Source organism: Pholcus phalangioides, unplaced genomic scaffold, assembly GCF_987345545.1.
Source record: "Pholcus phalangioides strain wild (caught in Gottingen) unplaced genomic scaffold, Ppha-v1.0 ptg000003l_1, whole genome shotgun sequence".
NCBI classification, from domain to species: Eukaryota; Metazoa; Arthropoda; class Arachnida; order Araneae; family Pholcidae; genus Pholcus; species Pholcus phalangioides.
This window is the reverse complement of record NW_028301596.1, coordinates 14,569,184-14,589,342: the sequence shown is the minus strand read 5'-3', so window position 1 is coordinate 14,589,342 and position 20,159 is coordinate 14,569,184. Positions and strand designations below refer to the sequence as shown.

Below are 20,159 nucleotides of genomic sequence, written 5' to 3'. Positions count from 1 at the left end.
GAATGGTCCCTGCAATGGACGGCTGTAAAATTCCACTACTAGCTCACAAATGTAGTCTCAAGTTTTTATTCTCACCTATTTTCCCATCCTAAATAAGGGCAGAAATGAATTTTCATTTCCTAAACATAAGTATCTCTTCATACAACCAGTTTCCCCCATATATTGTATTTCGACTAATGTCTGTTATGAGTGTGGGCAATCTTGATTTATCGGTACATATAAATTCAACGCTGTTCATCCTTAAAAAAATGAGTCGCGTCTTAATTTAGTTTATCAAAAGAATATATAATATCTGCGTTAGTACTTAGTGTCCGCAATCGACTAACGGTTTTCAAAATGGGATAATATGTATCAAAATGCAAGCATATAGTGCTTGTGCTGTAAAAAGCGTTTAATGTGTAATGCTGATGAAACTTTCAAGTACCATCAAGAACCAGGTTAATTACTCTGTGTACTAATTATTTTTTGATGGTTTTTTTTATAGGCTTTAATTACAATTAAACTAACCTACCAAAATTGTTTACATGATAATTATTTCATTTTTTTCCATAATGAGGTAGTGAAAGTGCATATGTGGTTTAATCTATACATACAAAATGACATGTCCTGACTGACTAACTGATTCAAAATCGCCAAGTCGAAACCGCTGAAGTTATAAATATTAGATTTGATCAGTATTTTTATTTTGTAATGTAAACTCACTAAGGAGGGTTTTTTCCTTTTAAATCAAAATTCAACCTCTGAGGGGGTCATACGACGGTTCAAACCATGGCCGATCTGAAATCGCTGAAGATATAAATATGAAATTTAGTCAGTATTACGTTTTATAATGTAGATACCTTCCACAAGAGGGGGGTTTCTTAAAATTCAACCCCCAACGGAATCATGAGACGTTCGTGCTGACAAAACTGGCGTGAATTCTACATCAATATCATTCTTGCATACATTTCCCTCTCATGAGGCGTTCATGAAATGTTATATGGGTAAATCATCGCCGAATGATTTTCATATTACAAAATCCACGTGAGCAAAGTCGCGGGTAACGGCAAGCCGTTCATATTTTCATTCATACTTCAATGTCTTTGATAAATTACAGATTTAAATCGAATTCTAAATTTTACCTACTCGATATTTTATATACTGAACTCATTATGAGTTAATTAAAATTTTAGAAAGAATGATTTTATTCGAAAAAATGATTCTATTCGATTTTTGTTAAGGGGTGATTTCGTTAGAAACTCGAATTCTGCGTGACTATTTTGTGTGCTAAGTGTTGGTTCTTTCTACAAAGTATTTTCAGCAAAAATGATTTTCTCATATAAAGCATGGATTCTATTCTGCTATAAATAAAATTTAAATCATTTGGCTCCCCTTCCATAAACATCAGGATCTAACTCTTCGTAAAATCTGATTTGGCATCTGGAAAACTTTCGAAACTCGAAATGAGATCGTAACTAAGTTGAACAGGCTTTTGGCGAATGTGGCACAGCTCGTGTAGCGAAAAAAAAGGACAAAGGGAGAGTGTAAGGGGGCAAATACAGGTTTAGGTTGGGAATGGAAAAGAAATCGTTTTTCCTTCGCTGTACAAATCGAATTTTCCACGGGAGACAACCCGACAACAAATTCGGGGAGAAAAATCGCTGTACTCCAGTATTTTCCCGAATCCTTTTCCTACTCCATTGATTCTTCTCCTTTCGTTTTCCTTTCCTACGAAAGCCCAGCTTCTCAGAGTATATCCTGGTATAAATAAGTTTAGTGAACAATAAAAATGATGCTCACAGCGGTCGGAATACTGACTTCATTATCGTTTGCTTATGAAGTCTGTATTCTAGTTTGTTTCCATAAAGAAACGACCGATGACCTGGAATATAGCTTTACTTTGTTGCAGAGAGATGTGTATTTGCTATTTTATTTGCAACCATTGGAATTTCTGATAACAATAGTATAAACTTGGTTTTACTTTGAGATGAATCTTACTATAAGAAAAGTAAAAACCCCGACTATTTACTACTCTTAGTATATACAGGGATACACCAATTTTTAATTTCCAATCTCAATGCAGCGTGTCCGGTTCAAATTTTCCTAATTTCAAACAGCGATAAAAGTACGTAAAATGGTAATGTTAGAAACATTTGGCTGCCCAAACTTTTAGAGTTTGACGATGAAATTTTCTGAAAGCGTCATTACGTATGCTGCTATTTTTACGAGTAAACAAAGAGAAAAAAATGCCACTGTACGACAAAAGCACAAAGTTTTCTGTGGAGGTGTTACCTCTGATAAATAAGTACTGCTGCCGAATTTGGGCTCCGAAATGCAATTTTTCGAAGAGGAAAGAAACTGTCCCAAAACCAATGTTTGGTGAGCGCTTCCACGTAATATGTTCATTGAGATAATTTGTTTTTCTTGGGTGAGACATGTTTAACATCAGGCATTTACCTGGATATGCTACAACATTATGCAGTACACTAAATGCAGCACTTATTGCGCTATGTTATCTTCCAGCAATCTTCCATCTTCTGGAAACATGTGAAAGATTACGTTTACAGGAGAAAAAGATCCCCAATCAATCAGAAAATGCTGCAGAGGACATGACTGGAACTCGACAACATGTCCTGGAACTCAAGCACAACAAAAATAGTACATATAGAATGTGTGGCTTTGATTATTTTTCCCAAAGAAAAAAAAGGGTGTTGTTTCCTGTTTTTACACTTCTCTAATTATTTCCTATTACTTGTAAAAATTATGATCCACTCAAAAGTTACAGTTCGTTGGGCCATTTTAGTCAGACGAGTTTTTTCAAAAAAAAAAAAAAAAAGATTTCAGCGAAACGTGAGATTGCCCCCAACATATATCACAATTAATGAGAAGCATTATATTGCCAAAAGTCTGTGTCCTTTTTAGAGTCTGGCACAGGGGTACAACAGAAACGGCGGCAGGACCACAGAAAGATATTGCTAGCGCAGGGAGTCGCACATCGAGGGGTTAGTGTACCATCCTCACGGTAAGTATAAAAACAAGGCTGCCATTCGGAATCGGCAATAATTTGAAGGTTTTAGTCTAATTAGCCCTCGTATGCAGAAAATGACCGTCTCGTGACAAAAATGAGCAATGATGACATTTTCAGAGTTTAGACATTTTCTCGAATTTACAGAAAAATATTTAACGAATCTTTCTGAAATTTCAGTCATGTAACATTCAACCGTGTGCTGATGCTCACCACCCATATTTGCAAACATTCATCTGAAAAACAATTCATGTCGAAAAATGCCTCGGTATTTCGTAACGTAATCATGGATTTTTAAGATGTGCGTGGCCATGCATCTAAAATTCTGGCATATATATATATATATTAAAAACTGCAAGTACGATATATTCTTATATCTTTATTATTTTTGTTAATTTATTAATTGGAGGGCTTTTATATTAAAGGAACCAAGTGTCATTAAATCAAAACTGAGAAAAAAGCTATTTAAAATAATCTTCTCAATTCAGTTATCTCATCAGTTTGGTAGTTGGTTCAAGTGCACACAGACGGCATCACAGTCTATTTATCCCTTGGTTCTATTAAGATAAAACAAAATACCACCTCTTTCAATAGTTCAGATGTTGGTAAATGTTAAAAATGGCGTTTGGTTCCTCTCATATAAAAGCCGTCCAATGTATATATCGTGATTTTTTATGTTGATAATTAGATTGTACAATTCTTGCAAGCTATAAAAGAATCATTTCATTACGACTTGACCCCATGCCACGATTAATATTTTGTCAGAAAGTTCATGCTACAAAATAAAATATACGTATTTGGTTCACGAGGACATTCTCTTGGCTTCAATCTCGCATAAAATATGAAGAGCATTTAGGAAAAACATCTTTGTAAATTGAACTATCCAAAAAATATAGCAAACGCCACAAAAAGCTATTTTATTGATGACGAAATGAAAAATATGAGCACTACATTGCCTCACTGAATTTCAAAATGTTTCCACATATTGCCATTTCTTCTAAAAAATCATTCATTACCAATTAATTGTGTTAATATCAGTGCATATGAGAGTAAGAACAGGTGTATGAAATATCTAAAAATTAAAATATCACTCATTTTATGTGACTATTAATTTGTATTCTATTGCTCTTTCTTGCGTAACTATTTACTTGCATGTACTATATACGAAATGTATATTGATTAAACAAATTCAAATAATCAGGGAGAGGGAATAATCAGTATGCAAGAATGATTGATGTAGAATTCACGCGAGATTTGTCAGCATGAGATTCGGTGATCTCGAAAATTTCGAAATTTCTTCTTGCATTCAAATACTGATATCAAGTTGAAATAGTCGATGCGTAGTAGAAATAAAGAACTTGCAGAATATAAATGACTTTTTATTAAGTCAGAAAAGAAACCTCCATTCTCTTGTATTTTTCCTCTATAGTCCGTTCCAGGTTAACTTTGCAGTGAAGGGGAAGCTATGAGGGAACTGCATCACTCGTTGCTATGGGAACGAAAGCCTCTTAACCAATGTATCGATGCGCCGTGGCCTTGATAAGGTATGGCCGATTCTCGCCAATCTCACTGAGAAAAAACTTTTACTTGTAACGTAATATGCGTGTAAACAAATTGCGCAGTAAGTTAGTAATAGTTATAGAATTTAAAAAAAAAAAAAAAAACACTGCCGATACTTTCCGGAATTAAAGTGAGGGTTTTGAAACCATTAGTTTTGTTTTTTGATTGAAAAGTGTTACTCTTCATATGATGTGCCGTAAGTAACACTAAAAAAAATTCGAAAAACATTGCAATATTTTTCTGCAATATTTCCCTTCCCTCAGCTGAAATTTATTTATAAAAAAAATTCAAAACAAAATAATATATGAAAACAACGTATAATTTTAAAATACTGTTAACATAAATATTAACCATAACTCTCAAAAATTTAGGAATTTTTAATTTTTTCTTCAATTACTAATATGGAAAAAATGAACGTTAAATAAATTTTTTGAGGCCAATCAAAAAAACAATAATAATAATAAATCAAGAACAAGTAGAATCGCTGCTTTCACGTGTAAATGCAGGAATAGCACCAAATAATAATAGTGATACGGAAAGTTTAGAAATTTTTGACTCACTTTCCTTGCTGAGATTTCTGTCGCTCACTCCCCATACCTGAACGGTATACGTCTGAAACGGACTATAGTAAGGAGTTTCTGTCTTATAGGGTTGTCAGTAAATGGAATATGTCTGCCACCGTGAAGGTTGCTGTCATAGTCCCAGGTTCAAACCCGAGGGAAGATACAGATAAGATATTTTCCTTAACGAGCTTGAGGCGACCACCGATAGATAGCGCCTTCATTTCCAACCCATGTCATTAATGATAGTAAATTGAAATATAACGATATGGCCACAGTTGATGTTTGGTGAAGTAGTAAATGGAATAAGATACCTCTAGGTTTCGTGAATTCTAACACAATTGACACGTTTAGGAAGAATTACGATAAACATAGTGGGATAAATCGAGAAGCTATCCATATTTAGACTCTAAGACAAGCATTACCTTTTTTATGGGCAGTGTATTGTGTAGTATTAATTATTAAGTTTTTTTCCCTTCGTGATATAGGCTTTTACATTTTGTTGCTGTATTTTGGTTATATCTGACATCCATATTTTTTATTGGCATCTTTTTTTTCAGAGACCCCGTTAGAAAATTTGTCTATTGTGGCACATGTGTTTACGGTTAAATTGACCACGAATGACGTTATTATCACAAATGACCTGAATTTTATTAAAATATAATAAACGTGAAATAATTTTTGGATATAAAATGTACATAACTAATATGTCTGCATAATAACGTGAACCTCACATATTCCCAAGAGATCCATAAGTGAGTGTACCTATACGTGAATGTAGACTAGGTACTCTACAAGCTGAGAACATTTCTTTTACGGAAAACATTTACATTACAAATGGCAGATGTTTCTCTGTAATGAATTTTTTGGCGGCGATAATCCGTTATATAGAGACCACAGTAGTATATCAGTTCACGTGATTGATCGCGTCACGTGACTTTCAGGAATCGTGCGTATAATCGATACATTTTACTTTTAGTGCTTCTCTTTATTGGAATTTTTCACATAAAGATATCCGAAGAGAAACGTTCTCCAAGATAAGTTTCCCTTAACGGTAAAAAAAACAAAAAAAGTTGAACTAATTATTCACGAGCTTTAAATCATAGAAAAACGGAGAGATTCTCAAAATTTATCTGTCATTTCACAGCAATAAAAACGAAAGAAATGCGAGCAATTTTATGCATCTCATAGCGAACTTATTATCCATTAACAACATTTGATATCCCTCCAGGGGAAAGGGGTGAAGTATATAAAATTGCTGAAGAAAAAGACAGAAAGATATATATATATATATATACAGTACAGAGGAGAGACGTGTACACCCACCTATATCAAACTGAATATATCGATCGCAGTCGGTTGGATGATAAACACGCTATATATTTTCTTGACGTGCTATTTTTGAAAGTGGTTTACGCAGCAGAAAAGTATCATTTCTCTCTCGCGTGATATTCTCACGTTTAACATTGAAGAGTTGTTTCTGCCGTTCCCTGATGCGTTACGATTCCTCTATATTTTTCGATACTCGTAAATCTTCCGACATCGCTGAGCACGACAATTTTCTCCATCTATATATATACACATACGTATGTAATATAACGTTCCCGCAACGAATTACCGTGGAAAATGTCCATAAATTTCCGTTTCAAACATGCCATCGCGGAGATTTTTCCTCGTCTCTACCGCTAATGTATTTTATATGATGTAATTATCTTGGTTGCAGTGAGTTCTGAGGAAGAATCGAACAAGCGACCCAATATATATATATATATTTTTTTGTTTCGAGTAATATTATATATGTACATTTTGGATTATGTGGGAATTAGTGAGATGGGATCATTATAGTTGGAATTCAGACACAATAAATATCTGATTATACACATGTACATTTTCACCATGTCATTTTTTTTATATCGATCAACATACCTCCTCGTCCTCCAGACCAACCGTGATCCCCGTTCTGTCCCCCTACGGCAGACATCTTCAACCTGTTGCTCGCGAGCACCACGGTGCTCCCTGAAACATCCAGAGTGCTGGATGCTCGTGTTTGATTTCGTGCTCCCGTGCACTTGGTCAACGTAAAAATTAAACACCTTGTACAAATTGCATTGGAGGATTGAAAGCAACCCTGATTTCATGCATTCGTATGTCAAACTTGCTGTAAGGGTGCTCTTCTTTTGATGATGGATATATACAGTGCTCGTGACTAGAAAAAGGTTGAAAACCTCTGCTCTAGGGGAATATAAGCTGGTTCGTCTCAGGTGACGTGGGCCACGGTGAACCAACACGCACGTGGGCCAACATGCCGTAGAGTGGTTAGCGCGATAGCCTTTCACTTTGCAGTACTGGGTTCGGAATACAAAAGATTAAGAACACCGAAATCAGCTATTCTTGTTTTTTTAACCTCTAAGAGTTCAGCATGGTTCCAAGCATTATAAGTGTGTTAAAGCAGGGCCACACTCGTGTCAAGCTTGACCCAATGGTAATTCGTAAATATTTACTTCTAATATTTGCCTCTCCCGATGCATAGATGCATTAGCGGCGTTGTCTGGCTACACGTTGGCCTAGGTACAATGTTCTTTGTGGAATACCTGCTTCCAGAACACTCTGCAAGGAAATAATACGCCAACGCGAGTTGTGATTGTTGGGGATTTTTGACCAATGTGTGGTCGGGCGGATTGGAAGATCGGGCGGGGAGGAAGGCGATACCTTTGACTTGGGTTGGAAGCTGAAAGGTACTCGACCAGCCTTATACCTTCCACCCTCCAACATTTGATGATCATTGCCAATGGTGGAGCGCCCACACTACTTGCACATGGCCAACTTTGGAACATATTGAACCAACTTTGACACGAGTATGCACCTGGCCTTACCGTTGAAATTCCCTGAGGTTAAACAATAATATCTACAACGAGAGAAAACAACCCCCACGTTTGTGGGTTCAAAAGTGTTAAATGATGGAAAGTTTCACATTCAATACCGCAATGAAAACCTCGAACAAGGATATGCATCAGTGCTGTCCATAATACGAGCTCCCACAGCAAGAGGACCCGTTAATAGAATGGTTTTTTTTTTAAATACCTTTTATATATTAATTTTTTTTGTTTTGTTCTTACATTTCATTTACTTCAAACCCCATTCCATTTATTGTTTTATAACGAAAAGGCAGTTTTCACAAAAGTAAAGTTGGAAAAGGGGTCAAAAAGTATTCAGGTGTGAAGCTTTTTGATTCATTAAGCCCTGGTAAGATTACAATTATTCAGTGTAAAAATTGTCCCGCCCAGATTTTTGGAATTGCAGATCGGTTATAAGCAGGGTTATTCATCTTTTTCTTTGATTTTTGATAGAAAAATAGCACCGGTTGGCGTATGTCGAATCTTGCTTAAATTAATATTTTATTTGCGTTTCCTGTTGGGTTTATTGTTTAGGGAATTAGAAAAATTACAGGTTGTGATAGTTGAAAAACAGAAATAACAAAATTTTCTAAATGTGGTGAAAAAGTTTTCCGTGCTGCATGGAACCGTGATTTAAAAATCTGTTGCTGACGAATTGGTTCATTAAAATTTTGAAAACATTCGGAGTTTTCACTTGGAAAAAATCAATAACTTTGAGGTTCGAATTGTATGACCATAATTCCAACCTAGCAAAACTAAACAGTACGCAACTATATTACAGGAGGAATCATTTATAACCAGACTAAATAAATTGTGCGGTCGAAAGAGCGTGAAAAATTGTATGTGTAGTGAATCGGGATTTTTAAATGGCGGAACAATAAAAGCCAAAAGTAAATAACAACCGAAAACGCAGGACAATAACTACACGAGTTCTTTAACGACACTTCGGAACAATATGGCGAGCCGGCGCCAAACTACACGCCGTCGTCCGCAGCCAAAATTAATTAGGTGTCATGCCCAAGCAAAATAGCTGCACGGAAAGTTTGCAGAATCCGTCGGATTCCATTCAAACCATTAAAAATATACAAAACTGCCGAAACTAACACCACATATGCCACCTTATCAAAGATTTTTACAAAGAATTTTAAAGAGGTAAAGGTCGTTATCAAAGACTTCGGACGTGGACAGTAAAATATAATATTGAAGTGGATTTCATCTTGCATAAGATCAACTTTCGTAATTGAGTATAATTTATTTATTTTCACAACGTCAAGAATTAATTTCTTAACTGGCGTGTTAGGGGTGGTAGGGTCATTTTGAACCCACGCATTCTTCATCTTGCTACCCCTTGAGAAAGAAATGCGTCTGGAATATCTTATTTTCAGTACCTTCCAAGCTATTTGCTTACACGTGTTTGACAAATTTATGATGGTATTCTACTTTTTCTCTTCCCTCTATATCACTGATCAAAGTTTCCTTGGGGTCAAATGACCCCACCTCACCACTTGCGTGTTTTTATGTCGGTATTCAGATTGAAATGGCGTATCGGAAGAGAGCTAGTCTTCTCGACAACAGTTTCAAATTAGATGTAAAACATCTGATATTCGAAGCGAGTATCAGGATAGTGTTGTTAGTGAATTGTACGCAAGATCTGTGTGATCAATATTTCATAGTGTTATTTACAAGTACTGTGTTACCGTGTTGGAATAAGACTAATGTTGGTGGTTATGAAAATAGAATAAATATATTATTTTATTTTTTTTTGTAAATTTTATTTTCTGAGTATATTTTAATCATATTATTTTTGGGGACATTATGCATTATTTATGGGGGGGGGGGATCCTCTAAGCAGAAGTATAACAACGGGGGAGAAAACAAGGGGGACAGCAGAAACAACGGGGAGGAAAAAAGAACAAATTCTATTCATGGAGTTGCAACGACGATGAGAAAAGAGGTAAAAAAACAGGGACAACTGGATGAAGTAATTTCTTCCATTTGCATTGGAATAAGATATCTCGTCCCTGTTCGTTAACGGGTAAAATTGTGTTGGTAAAATTGAACACTGCGACGAATTGTGAGATAAGAAAAGGGCTATGACATTTAAAATCTGTCTCAAACTTATTTAAATATTTCTATTTAGATATTATAAATATTTTTCTTATGCAAATATTTGTCATACAGCAGTAAGTTCTTCGTAACGATTTCTCAAAGAGTGATCTAAAAATTTTTATTACTCAAGGGTCCAAGGGAGTGGGCATTGTCCATTTTTTGGAACGGGGTGTCCCCTTCAAAAAAATTCAATTCATTTGACGACGTCACAGGTAAACCTAACCAGTAATAATATGTGAATTTGTTTTTCAATTTTCAACTACAATGTACTACCTTACGTATATAAAAGTATATTATATGAATGTTTTAACATCAGAATTTTACGTCGATAAAAGATGTTGTTCACGGAAATGTCCTGCTACCTAAAGTTCTCAAAATCTACAATTTGTCGACAAATCACCACGATACTCTTTCAAGATCTATAAAACGTTATCAACTATTTCCATGATAGAAATCGTGAAGTACGTATATTTATCTATCCGTTCATAAATGTCGAGAGGTATCGAATTTCGATACGCTGAACGTTGTTTTAATATTGATTATTTATTCCTTTCGTTGTGTAGTCTGTAGCGAGCTAATTTTCCGGACAATACACAACTGCAATACGTTTTCAATGGATTATAATTTGTTATTTTCGAAAATTAATTTAATAACTTTATTGTGTATTATTATTATTTTTTTGGTATGGAATTCGAAAGTTCTATGGATTCTCTTCGGGAAGCGATCCCTGAATTATCAGGAATGTTCTTAGGCACAGCATTATAATGAACACTAACACACTTTTCAACATTTTTAATAATATTACACTAGCTTTTCTTTTAATTACGTGTCAGTGTATATACGTAATAGATTATCGCGAATGATCGTATGGGAGTGTTGCCCAAAATGTTTGATGTCGCGGACCCCTTTGTGGTGCTGGTCAGCATACTACGGTACGAATATTCACTCATTACACTTCACTCACTGTTTGAAATATAGCTGGCACTACTGCATAATCAGACGCAACACTAAATACGCACACAGACTGTCAGGAAAACACACTTTCTTCCGGACTCTGTGGTGCTGGTCAATCCACGGACCCATTGTAGTGTCAGGCAACGCCATACCCCCACCTTCTCCCATAAAATCCAATATGTATTGTTTTTTTTTCATATTTTGTGTGTCATAGAAAATTGAATACATTAGAATTTCACAGCACAAAATGTGTCATTCATACAATGTTAGTAAATGAAAATGATCCAGCGGACCCCTTAAAAAGTAACTCCTGGGGTGGTGGATCTAATATGCTGGTGTTACATGGATCTCCGGGATCCGTGGACCATAGGTTGATAAACATTGGAAAAAAATACGAGTATTCAAATACAAAATTTGTCTTAATCTTGAGTTGTTTTTGTTTTTGGAGTTGGTAGTCATACAATTATGAGTTATACAGAATGAATGACAATAATTGTATTATGGAATTTGTTATAAAATCGGCGGTGAATAGATAGTGATGGAAAAATGTTGTAAACGAAGGTCTAAACTTACCACAACGACCTTGATATTTGATCTGTATTTCTCTCATCTCCTTGCACGAAGCTCTCCTCAATTCACAGACATTAGGATAGTCTCTGCCATCAGTCCCACAAACCGGCCTGGACCCTCTGCTGTCTCCGTACGTGGCACATTTTTCGGGACATGCACATTCCGCAGTCCTTCCATCAAGGCTCGGCCTACACCTCGAACCGAAAGGGCAGTGCTTGTCTTGGCATGGGTCCCTGGCATCCGCTGGGAATTTGTAGCATGCGGACGCCGCCACAACATACCATGCAAGGAAAAAGGTTGCAGCTGCCACAGTTTTTTCTATCATCGTAGGCAACACTGTACTTTATTGCATGAAGTCGAGTAGTGCTTGAAGAACTTGTGCGGAGTAGTTTTCTCTCGAAGTAGGAAGAACAGTCGACACGTATAGTTGATTCAGAGTCATATATTTTGATCGATCATTGTGGAAGTCTGAATTTTCCAGAATATACTGGAAACGACTCAATTTGTTCCTAGTAGGCACTTTCTCGTCCATCTCCTCCGTCTTTATGCCACAAATACCTAAATTTTCTACGTCGAAAAGCATATTTTGAAGCTCAGAAGTACACTCTATAATGTGCATTGAGCAATTTACATCGTTGGACTATTGATGAGTGAAAAACAGCCATAGTCCAATTGTTCCTGCCTGAATGAATTCACATCGAAGGTTTATTCAAAATAATTCTAACACTGTTTATTAATTTTTTTTAGTTCCTCCTCAAAACACGCGATATATATAGGAAACTGTCTGAATTAGAAATATTTGAGTGTTTTAAGAAAAATCTGGACACATTATAATGACTAAAAGAGAAGTTCAATCTAAAATAACAGTGGGAAACAGTAAGTCCAGTCGAAATGAAAATCAAACGATGATCAAACTCACTGAAATTTCTCGTTGAAAACCGAAATCACACCTCAACATGCCGAAACTCGAGCAGTAGGATTTATAGATGACTTTCCATTGTATCTATCAGTAATTTGTTTCGGTGAGTGTACGTGTTTGGAGCTCTCTGGAATTCCTCCTACGTAATCGTGGTTTTTCTTATAAGAGTTCTTCGGGGGTGGTGAAGGAGAGTGGGAGAGAATGAGAGACACTTTTTAGGAGATTACCGGATCCCCTTTTCTCCAAATCGCCGATGCACCCGCATCAGAGATAGAGGAGCCGGAGAGGAAGAACTGACTCTCCATCTGCACTGCGCCTGTGCAGAATGATTCCACCACAGCCAGCGACATGCAGCGGATATCGATGCACATACCAAAAAAATAACTACTAACTGAGTTGAAATTATTTTAAGTTCAACATTTATTTATTTTTTCTGAGTTTGTTTCTAAAAATGGATCATTTTAAGCATGTGAAATTTATTTAAGTCTTTTTGAGTATGTGAAGCCGAATTATTCCTGTATGTTGTCTCAAGTACATTTGAATATACATAGCAAATACGTGATCAAAAACCAATACATATATATATGTATTATTAGAAGAAAAATGAAAAGATTAAGAAATACAAAAATAAATGGAACAATGAGGCGGTCGTTCTCAAGGGGGGATACCCCCACGTTTTTCCAAGCAGCAAAAATGTTTCTGATGATGGTAAGCCAAAGCAAAGGCATAGAATTACCATCAGTTCCAACGACACTTTTTGCGAAAAACAAGCTTTGGAAGTCAAAAAAGCAAATATGAGAAAATACAAAATTGAAAAACTATATAAATACGAAAAATACATATAGTAGCAGCACAATGTTAAATGGACACCTCCACAAAACTGGTTTAAAAGTTGAAAAATAGACAATAAAAATGTAGAAATTAAAAACCAACCTGAAATTCAACTCTTTAATGGTAGTGTCACAAATTATGAGCCACATGGCGTCAACTAACGAGTCGAAAAACTGGTGAAGTTTGAAACACATAAAGACGGATAACCATTGCCACTCAAGACATTTAAAAAGTCAGAAAATGCTTTAAGAAAATCATTTACATAACTGCATGTTTTTTTAATTATTGATAAATGACCAAAAAGTATATTTTTCAGAATTCTAATACTAATATTAGAATTGAAAATAGATAGAAAATTAACTTTAAACTAGAATTTTTTTCTTTTATCGAAAATTCCAATAAAAGCTATGTTATTAGACAACAAATTTTAAGATCAAGAAAATCCGCAGAAATGGGGTGATGATTGGTTCTCTTGAGTGTCAAGTCCGAAAGTTAAATATCACCGCTTAATTTCCGGAAATTTTAAAAATTAAAAATAATGAGATCATCGATATATCTAAAACCCATGATTTTATGTTCAGTGAAAATATTTGTTTCATAGAAATGTAAAAACATATTCACGAAGCACTAGAAAAACAAGTGCCCATGGGTAAACAACTCTTGATTTGTTTAAAGACATCGATGAAAATTATACATGTAGTTCACAAAGATGCAAAATTTTACCAAATTATTTCAAATCTAAGTGTGAATAATGTTCTTGTATTCTACATATAAACCATCCGCACAAATATTTGAGATGTTTTCATGTGGAACATTTAGTGAACAAATTTTCAAAATCAAATACGTTTCAATAAGAATTTTTGAATTTTTTAAAAGAATTCAGAAATTTCTGATTATTCTTTATAATAAAAGCCTCTTCTTCCAACTCTATTTTATCCGAAATATATTTTTTAAGACATTGAAGAAAGTTTTGCCACAGTCACTATTATAACAGTTGGTACCACAAGTGACGAATCTAAATTTGATAGGTTTTTGAGAAATTTAATAGTGACAAACAAATATGGATAACGAGACAGGAAATAATTAATTTTAAGTTTTTTTTGAGAAAATCAGCCTATTTTCTTTAATGGTATTGCTATTTTAGTATAAGTGCAAATATTGTTATATTCATTGAGCAGCAAGTGCTTATAATATAACTTGCAATTAATGTGGCAAAGTTATTAGCTGCCTTATCAATTATCAACGATTTTTTATTTTGTATTTCTTTTAGAATGTATGTTATATATATATATATATATATATATATATATTATTATTATTATTATTATTTTAGAAAGTAAATCCTTTAGTGCCGGTTCAGGAGAAAATACATGGCTATACTGAGAAATTGTATTTTCTGGATGTTAGGATGTTATGCCGAAACCGATATTTGGAAAGAAAAGTGATTAGTCTCCTCCGGGAATCGAACCAGGGCCCCCTTGTATACCGGACAAGTGCGTTAACCAATACACCAGAGACACACTTTTCAAATCTTTATAACACGCATTAGTAACGTGAAGCGCTGAGCGGAGTCGTAGCAGCAATATGATTTTGATAGTCTTTCGGCGTTTGTTGTTTCGATTTTAATTATCTGTTATGCGATTTCAGATTGGCGATCGTTTTTATATATATTTTATTTTTTGTTGATATCGCCCGAGGCGACACTATTTTGTTGTTTATAACTAAACTTTCCGGATACACTCATCCTTCGGGAACGCTAAAATATCTCTCTGAGATGGGAAGCAGGGTGTGTCTGGTCTTCAAAGGTGAAAGCCTCCCTTAACTACAGCAATTTTCGCCCCAGTTGGCGTTTTTGTATGAATAGATGGTATTTTTTCGGCCTGAATTATACTGAGAAATTGTATTTTCTGGATGTTATGCCGAAACTGATATTTGGAAAGAAACTTTTTTTCACTTTTTTTCACTTTTTTTCACTTTTTTTCTTCCCGGAGGAGACGAATCACTTTTCTTTCTAAATATCAGTTTCGGCATAACATCCAGAAAATACAATTTCTCAGTATAATTCAGGCCGAAAAAATACCATCTCTTCATACACGGCTATATTAGTACGTACAATACGTTCTGTTATCTAGAAAGTGTTGATTCCTTGCCGTTGTCATTTTTTGAGAGCTGCTGAAATTTTACGTGTATAGAAATATATAAAACTTTAGGGTAATTGAATAATAATCTAAATTATTGGGTAATTGGGAATGATATTCAAGGTAATAATATTCATTGAGGAAATATAAAAAAATACAATAATAATATTCCGTTTGTGCGTTTAGGCAATGCAAAGAGACAAAAATGTTTTTCCTACTACGAATCAGTAACGAAATGGTGTAAAAATACCGATCATAGTTAATTTTTCTTTAAAAATTCCCATTAGCGTGAGTGATATTCATCACTGTTCCAATGTGAACTAATTTTTGAATAATTATTTAACCGGTTTACTATCAAAGACGTAATATTGCATCCAAGCGCCAGAGGAATAAATTGAAATAAATCTATCTGTTTTCTTTCCTCTCCATCACCACGAATCTTTGTTGCAACCCTATGAAAAAAGTAGTTCTTTTCATCTCCGTCATACGGAGGTAAAAAGCTACTATATTCTAAGTTTAAATCTACTATATACATGTACATATGAGGGAAAGAAACAGGTAGGTAACGGTAAAAAGAGAAATATACTTCATACCTACTACCTCGTATCTGTAAGTGTTACACACAAGAGAGCATAAAGTAATATACTGTTTTATTTTCTTTCTTTTTTTTTTTTCTTACTTTTTCTAATTTATCAAAATTATTTATCGCCGATTCGTGAAATAAAGATCATCCACATTTCTTGCCAATCGTTGTTGAGCGAAGCGGTTAGTGATGAAACCCATTATAATGAAAGTTGGAATTTAAATATATTTATAAGGAATTTCTGAGGTAAATCTCCAATATATGTGTCGTGCATAGTAATGTTTATATGTATCAATAATTATATAAAAAGGGAAATTTATATTATGTAAATAGCGTATATTATATAAATATATTATGTAGATATATATGTGGGTAATTCAAATGTGATCGCTGCCGCCCAGCACTGTGAACGGGGGCTGTGTTTGATTGTTCCCGCCGCACTTTTATAGTATGATAGTAATTTTGTAGCCTTGAATATTTATATGAGCTCATGGTGATATTTGTACCCAATACTACCTTCATAGTAATGTTTATGTGCATTCCTAATAGTATAAAAAAGGGCAATTTTTGTAAAGTAAATAATGTATGCATGTAATTCAAATGTGAATGCCTAGCACTGTCAACGGAGGTTCTGTTTGATTGTTCCCGTCGCAGTGTGGGCTCTGTGTGTATTCTGTGTGTGTGTATATATTGCATGTTCTGTAACGGGAAGAGCGAGCAGAACTGCTCAGCGCTGGGGACGGAAGCTTTGTTTCTTCGTTTCCCGTCACAGTCGAGGCGCTGTATATATGTAATTTGTATGTATTGTGTATTTAGACCATTCTCAAATCTCTCCCACTTCAACATGCCAGCTTCTTTTTCTTGCCCACAAGTCTTTTCCTCGCTTCTTTCGAAAAAAAAATCGTTGGTAGTCAAAAACAATATAACACATGAGATATAGGGATAACACACACGGATACAAGAATGAGTACAATGTACCAGTGGCCAAGTAGATAAAGTGGGATGACTCATACACAGAAGAAATAAAAATAGAAAATGAGCAATATAAATATATATTTTTTCAAATCTATCTCCTTTTCCCTCTAATTCAATTTTTTTTCCGACGTAGTCCACTATAAGGGGTATAGCCAGCTCAGCTGGAACTTCATCAGCTGAGATTACAATGCTTTTTATTTTACATGTATTGTTAATAGTCTTTAAGAATTTATAAATTATCTATTTAAAAATAATTTAAATTATTTTTAATAATTCATACACATCTGCAACGACATTTAATATAATATATTTTTTACATAGTATCAACTCTGGTAACACAAAATTTCAGTTAAGTAACAGGTCTGAATTTTAAAAAGTATAAGTCCTCTAATTAGTTTAGTTACAGTTTTCACTCATAGATGACGCTGCTATCGGAATGTAGAAAAACCTGGATGGGCAGTACGTAGAGTTGAGTGATTTAGGTGGCCTCCTCTGTTAAAGCGGCTGGCACCATCAACATGTCTGTTTTCTGTACCGTCAAATCGAAAGATACCCAGGCCACCTGGCCTTATGGCAATATCGGCTCATTGTCCTCACGAACTATCAGGGCAGTCTTAAGAGAACCCACCCGGGCACGGCCCGGGGGGGCCCATGCATTAAGACGGCACTGCGGACTTGATGTATATATATATACCTCTGGCAATTTTTTCGTAAAAAAAAACATGCATTACAAAATATACATTACAATCATAACAAGAGAAGCCTTTTTCAAGAGGTGATGCGAACCAAGAACAAGGAAACAAAGCAATTTCACAAAATTGTGAATAGCTATCGAAATTCCGGGTCGATTGGTCTGGAATTTTGAATTCAAATTACCAGAAAAATTTCCCCGTCGAACGAGACTAATATCAACGTCGAGAACCAAAGAAAGTTATGTTAGAATGAGGAATTAAAATTTTCCCCGTGTAGACAATACTCGGTGCTAATTAGGTAAATTAATTGCAATGAAAGGTAGTACAGTGGGGCCCTTCACATTGCGCGTGGGGGGATTTATGGGTTACATTTGGGGGAATAGATCTAAGAACAATAAAATGAAATTTTTCACAAATTCCATGGGATATTAAAAAAATAACAATAATAATTATTATTATGTAAAATTATATTTGTGTAGTGTTTTTAGCGTGTAGGCCACAAACAGTCGATGAGGAAAATTATGGGTGTAGTGTAGGTTAGTCAATCACAACAATAATAATCAAAAGTACGACACTTTTTAATGTCCATGGTTCCAAAAATAATAATAGTGCATAATAACATGATGCAATCAATTATGAGAGGATAATTATGTATGTATAATGTTTGTTTTTAAGTGTGGAAGACATATTTCAAGAGGGAGAAAATTATGTGTGAATGTGTGTGTGTGAATTAGGGGTTATTATCATACTCACAAATCCAATTCTCAGTGGAATTAAATACTCAAACCCATAATAATAAAAATAATTTGGTTTTTAACCCATTCCAGGTTAACCATGTGTATTTACTCTTTTATTGAATTCTCCATCCATAATATTTTATTATCAGCAGTTATTTAGCTTAAAACTTTATCTTCGAAATTTACGATAATTTTTTACCTTTTTAATGCGAGGTTTAACGAGTTCACTCTGATTAACATCGGCCAAAAAACTATATTTACGAAACAGAAATAGACTCAAAAATCTATTTAAATTATTTTCTTCTAGATGGTTCTATTATTTTATTTATTTTTTTTTTTTTTGTCGCGAAAAAACTATTGGTTTATTACATTTATTCTCAATATACCTAATTTTTTATGATTGATAAACTGCATAGTCCCGAACACGATGAATGGCTACATAATGAAGTAGAAACTTGCTTAATAAACTCTCTGAAATAAGGCATTTCTCGGCAAGAGAGTGAAAAATAAAAGTCAGAATATACGTCCCACGTTATTTGAGGTTCATAACTGATCAAATTATCTGATTATTCACTGAAAGAGTCTACTGGAAGAATTGGTCCCACGTTGCTGAGAGATATTGGCTTATTATATTTGGAACTTTGGTTATTCAGTGCTTTAGGAGGAAGAATAAACAAGAGTATGTTGATGAAATCGCTGTTAAATGAAAAATACCTGTTTTTTTTCATTTTATAATTCCGCTTATGGATTCGTATACATTTCTATTAAAGATTAATTAAGAAAAGAACGGACGAATCAGAATATTTATTGAATTTTACAGATGATTCGTTTAGTACCCAGAGAGTAGTAGAATTTCATAAATAAGACATGCACTTTGAATTATTTTTTCGGATTGGATTTTTAGAATAAAAGGGATTTCATATCTTTTTCAATAGTCAAAAATTATGCTCTATTAGAAATATCATTAAAATACGAATTTGATTGTCCGTTGATTAATTTCACACTTTTTACGCATATTTTTGAGTTTATATGCTATCTTATACGCCAGTATAAAACTTTAGATATCTCTAACGCTTACTTCGTTTTGCAAATCTTCAAAGAGTTTTGTAAATTCAAAGAATTAAAACAGCTTGATCGCGTATGATAAAATATCATGACTTCAATGTAACTGAATAAAATTATGAAATTAAATAAAATTGCTTAGTTCATGAAATGAAGCAGAATACTGAGATTTTTTCGATTCAATCTTATTCAAAATTAAATTTTGAATTTAAATAATAATTAATAACATTAAGTCCATGAAATCTCAATCTTTACAACAGGAAACAGTTTCCTTTTCCTGTTATAAAGATTGAGATTTCATGGACTTAATGTTATTAATTATTATTTAAATTCGAAATTCAATTTTGAGCTAGCTCATATATATATATATATATATATATATATATATATAACGAGCGGTCCGGTTAACGAGCAATTCGCATAACGAGCAAAACGTTTGACTCAGCTAACGAGCGATGATTCGCATTGAGAGCAAAAATTTGCACTTTGTTCATTTATTTTTCCGTTATGACAACTGAGCTGATGATTTTTTGCTTCTGCCCACAACGTGTTATGGAATGGCCTCACTCGG

General features: G+C 34.4%; 1 protein-coding gene across 4 annotated transcripts in view; it reads right to left on the bottom strand.

Moving 5' to 3' along the window:
- Positions 1-20,159, bottom strand: part of LOC149088149 (agrin-like) — a 140,753-nt gene that overhangs the window by 73,080 nt on the left and 47,514 nt on the right. For 3 of the 4 annotated variants that reach the window (XM_089244929.1, XM_089244937.1, XM_089244954.1), the window contains exon 1: positions 11,655-12,851. The exons of the other annotated variant lie outside the window; for it this stretch is intronic. In XM_089244929.1, the coding sequence (XP_089101055.1) occupies positions 11,655-11,976 (322 nt within the window). In that variant the 5' untranslated portion in view covers positions 11,977-12,851. Of the gene's footprint in view, positions 1-11,654; positions 12,852-20,159 lie in introns of those variants that run through there. 4 annotated transcript variants of the gene reach the window in all.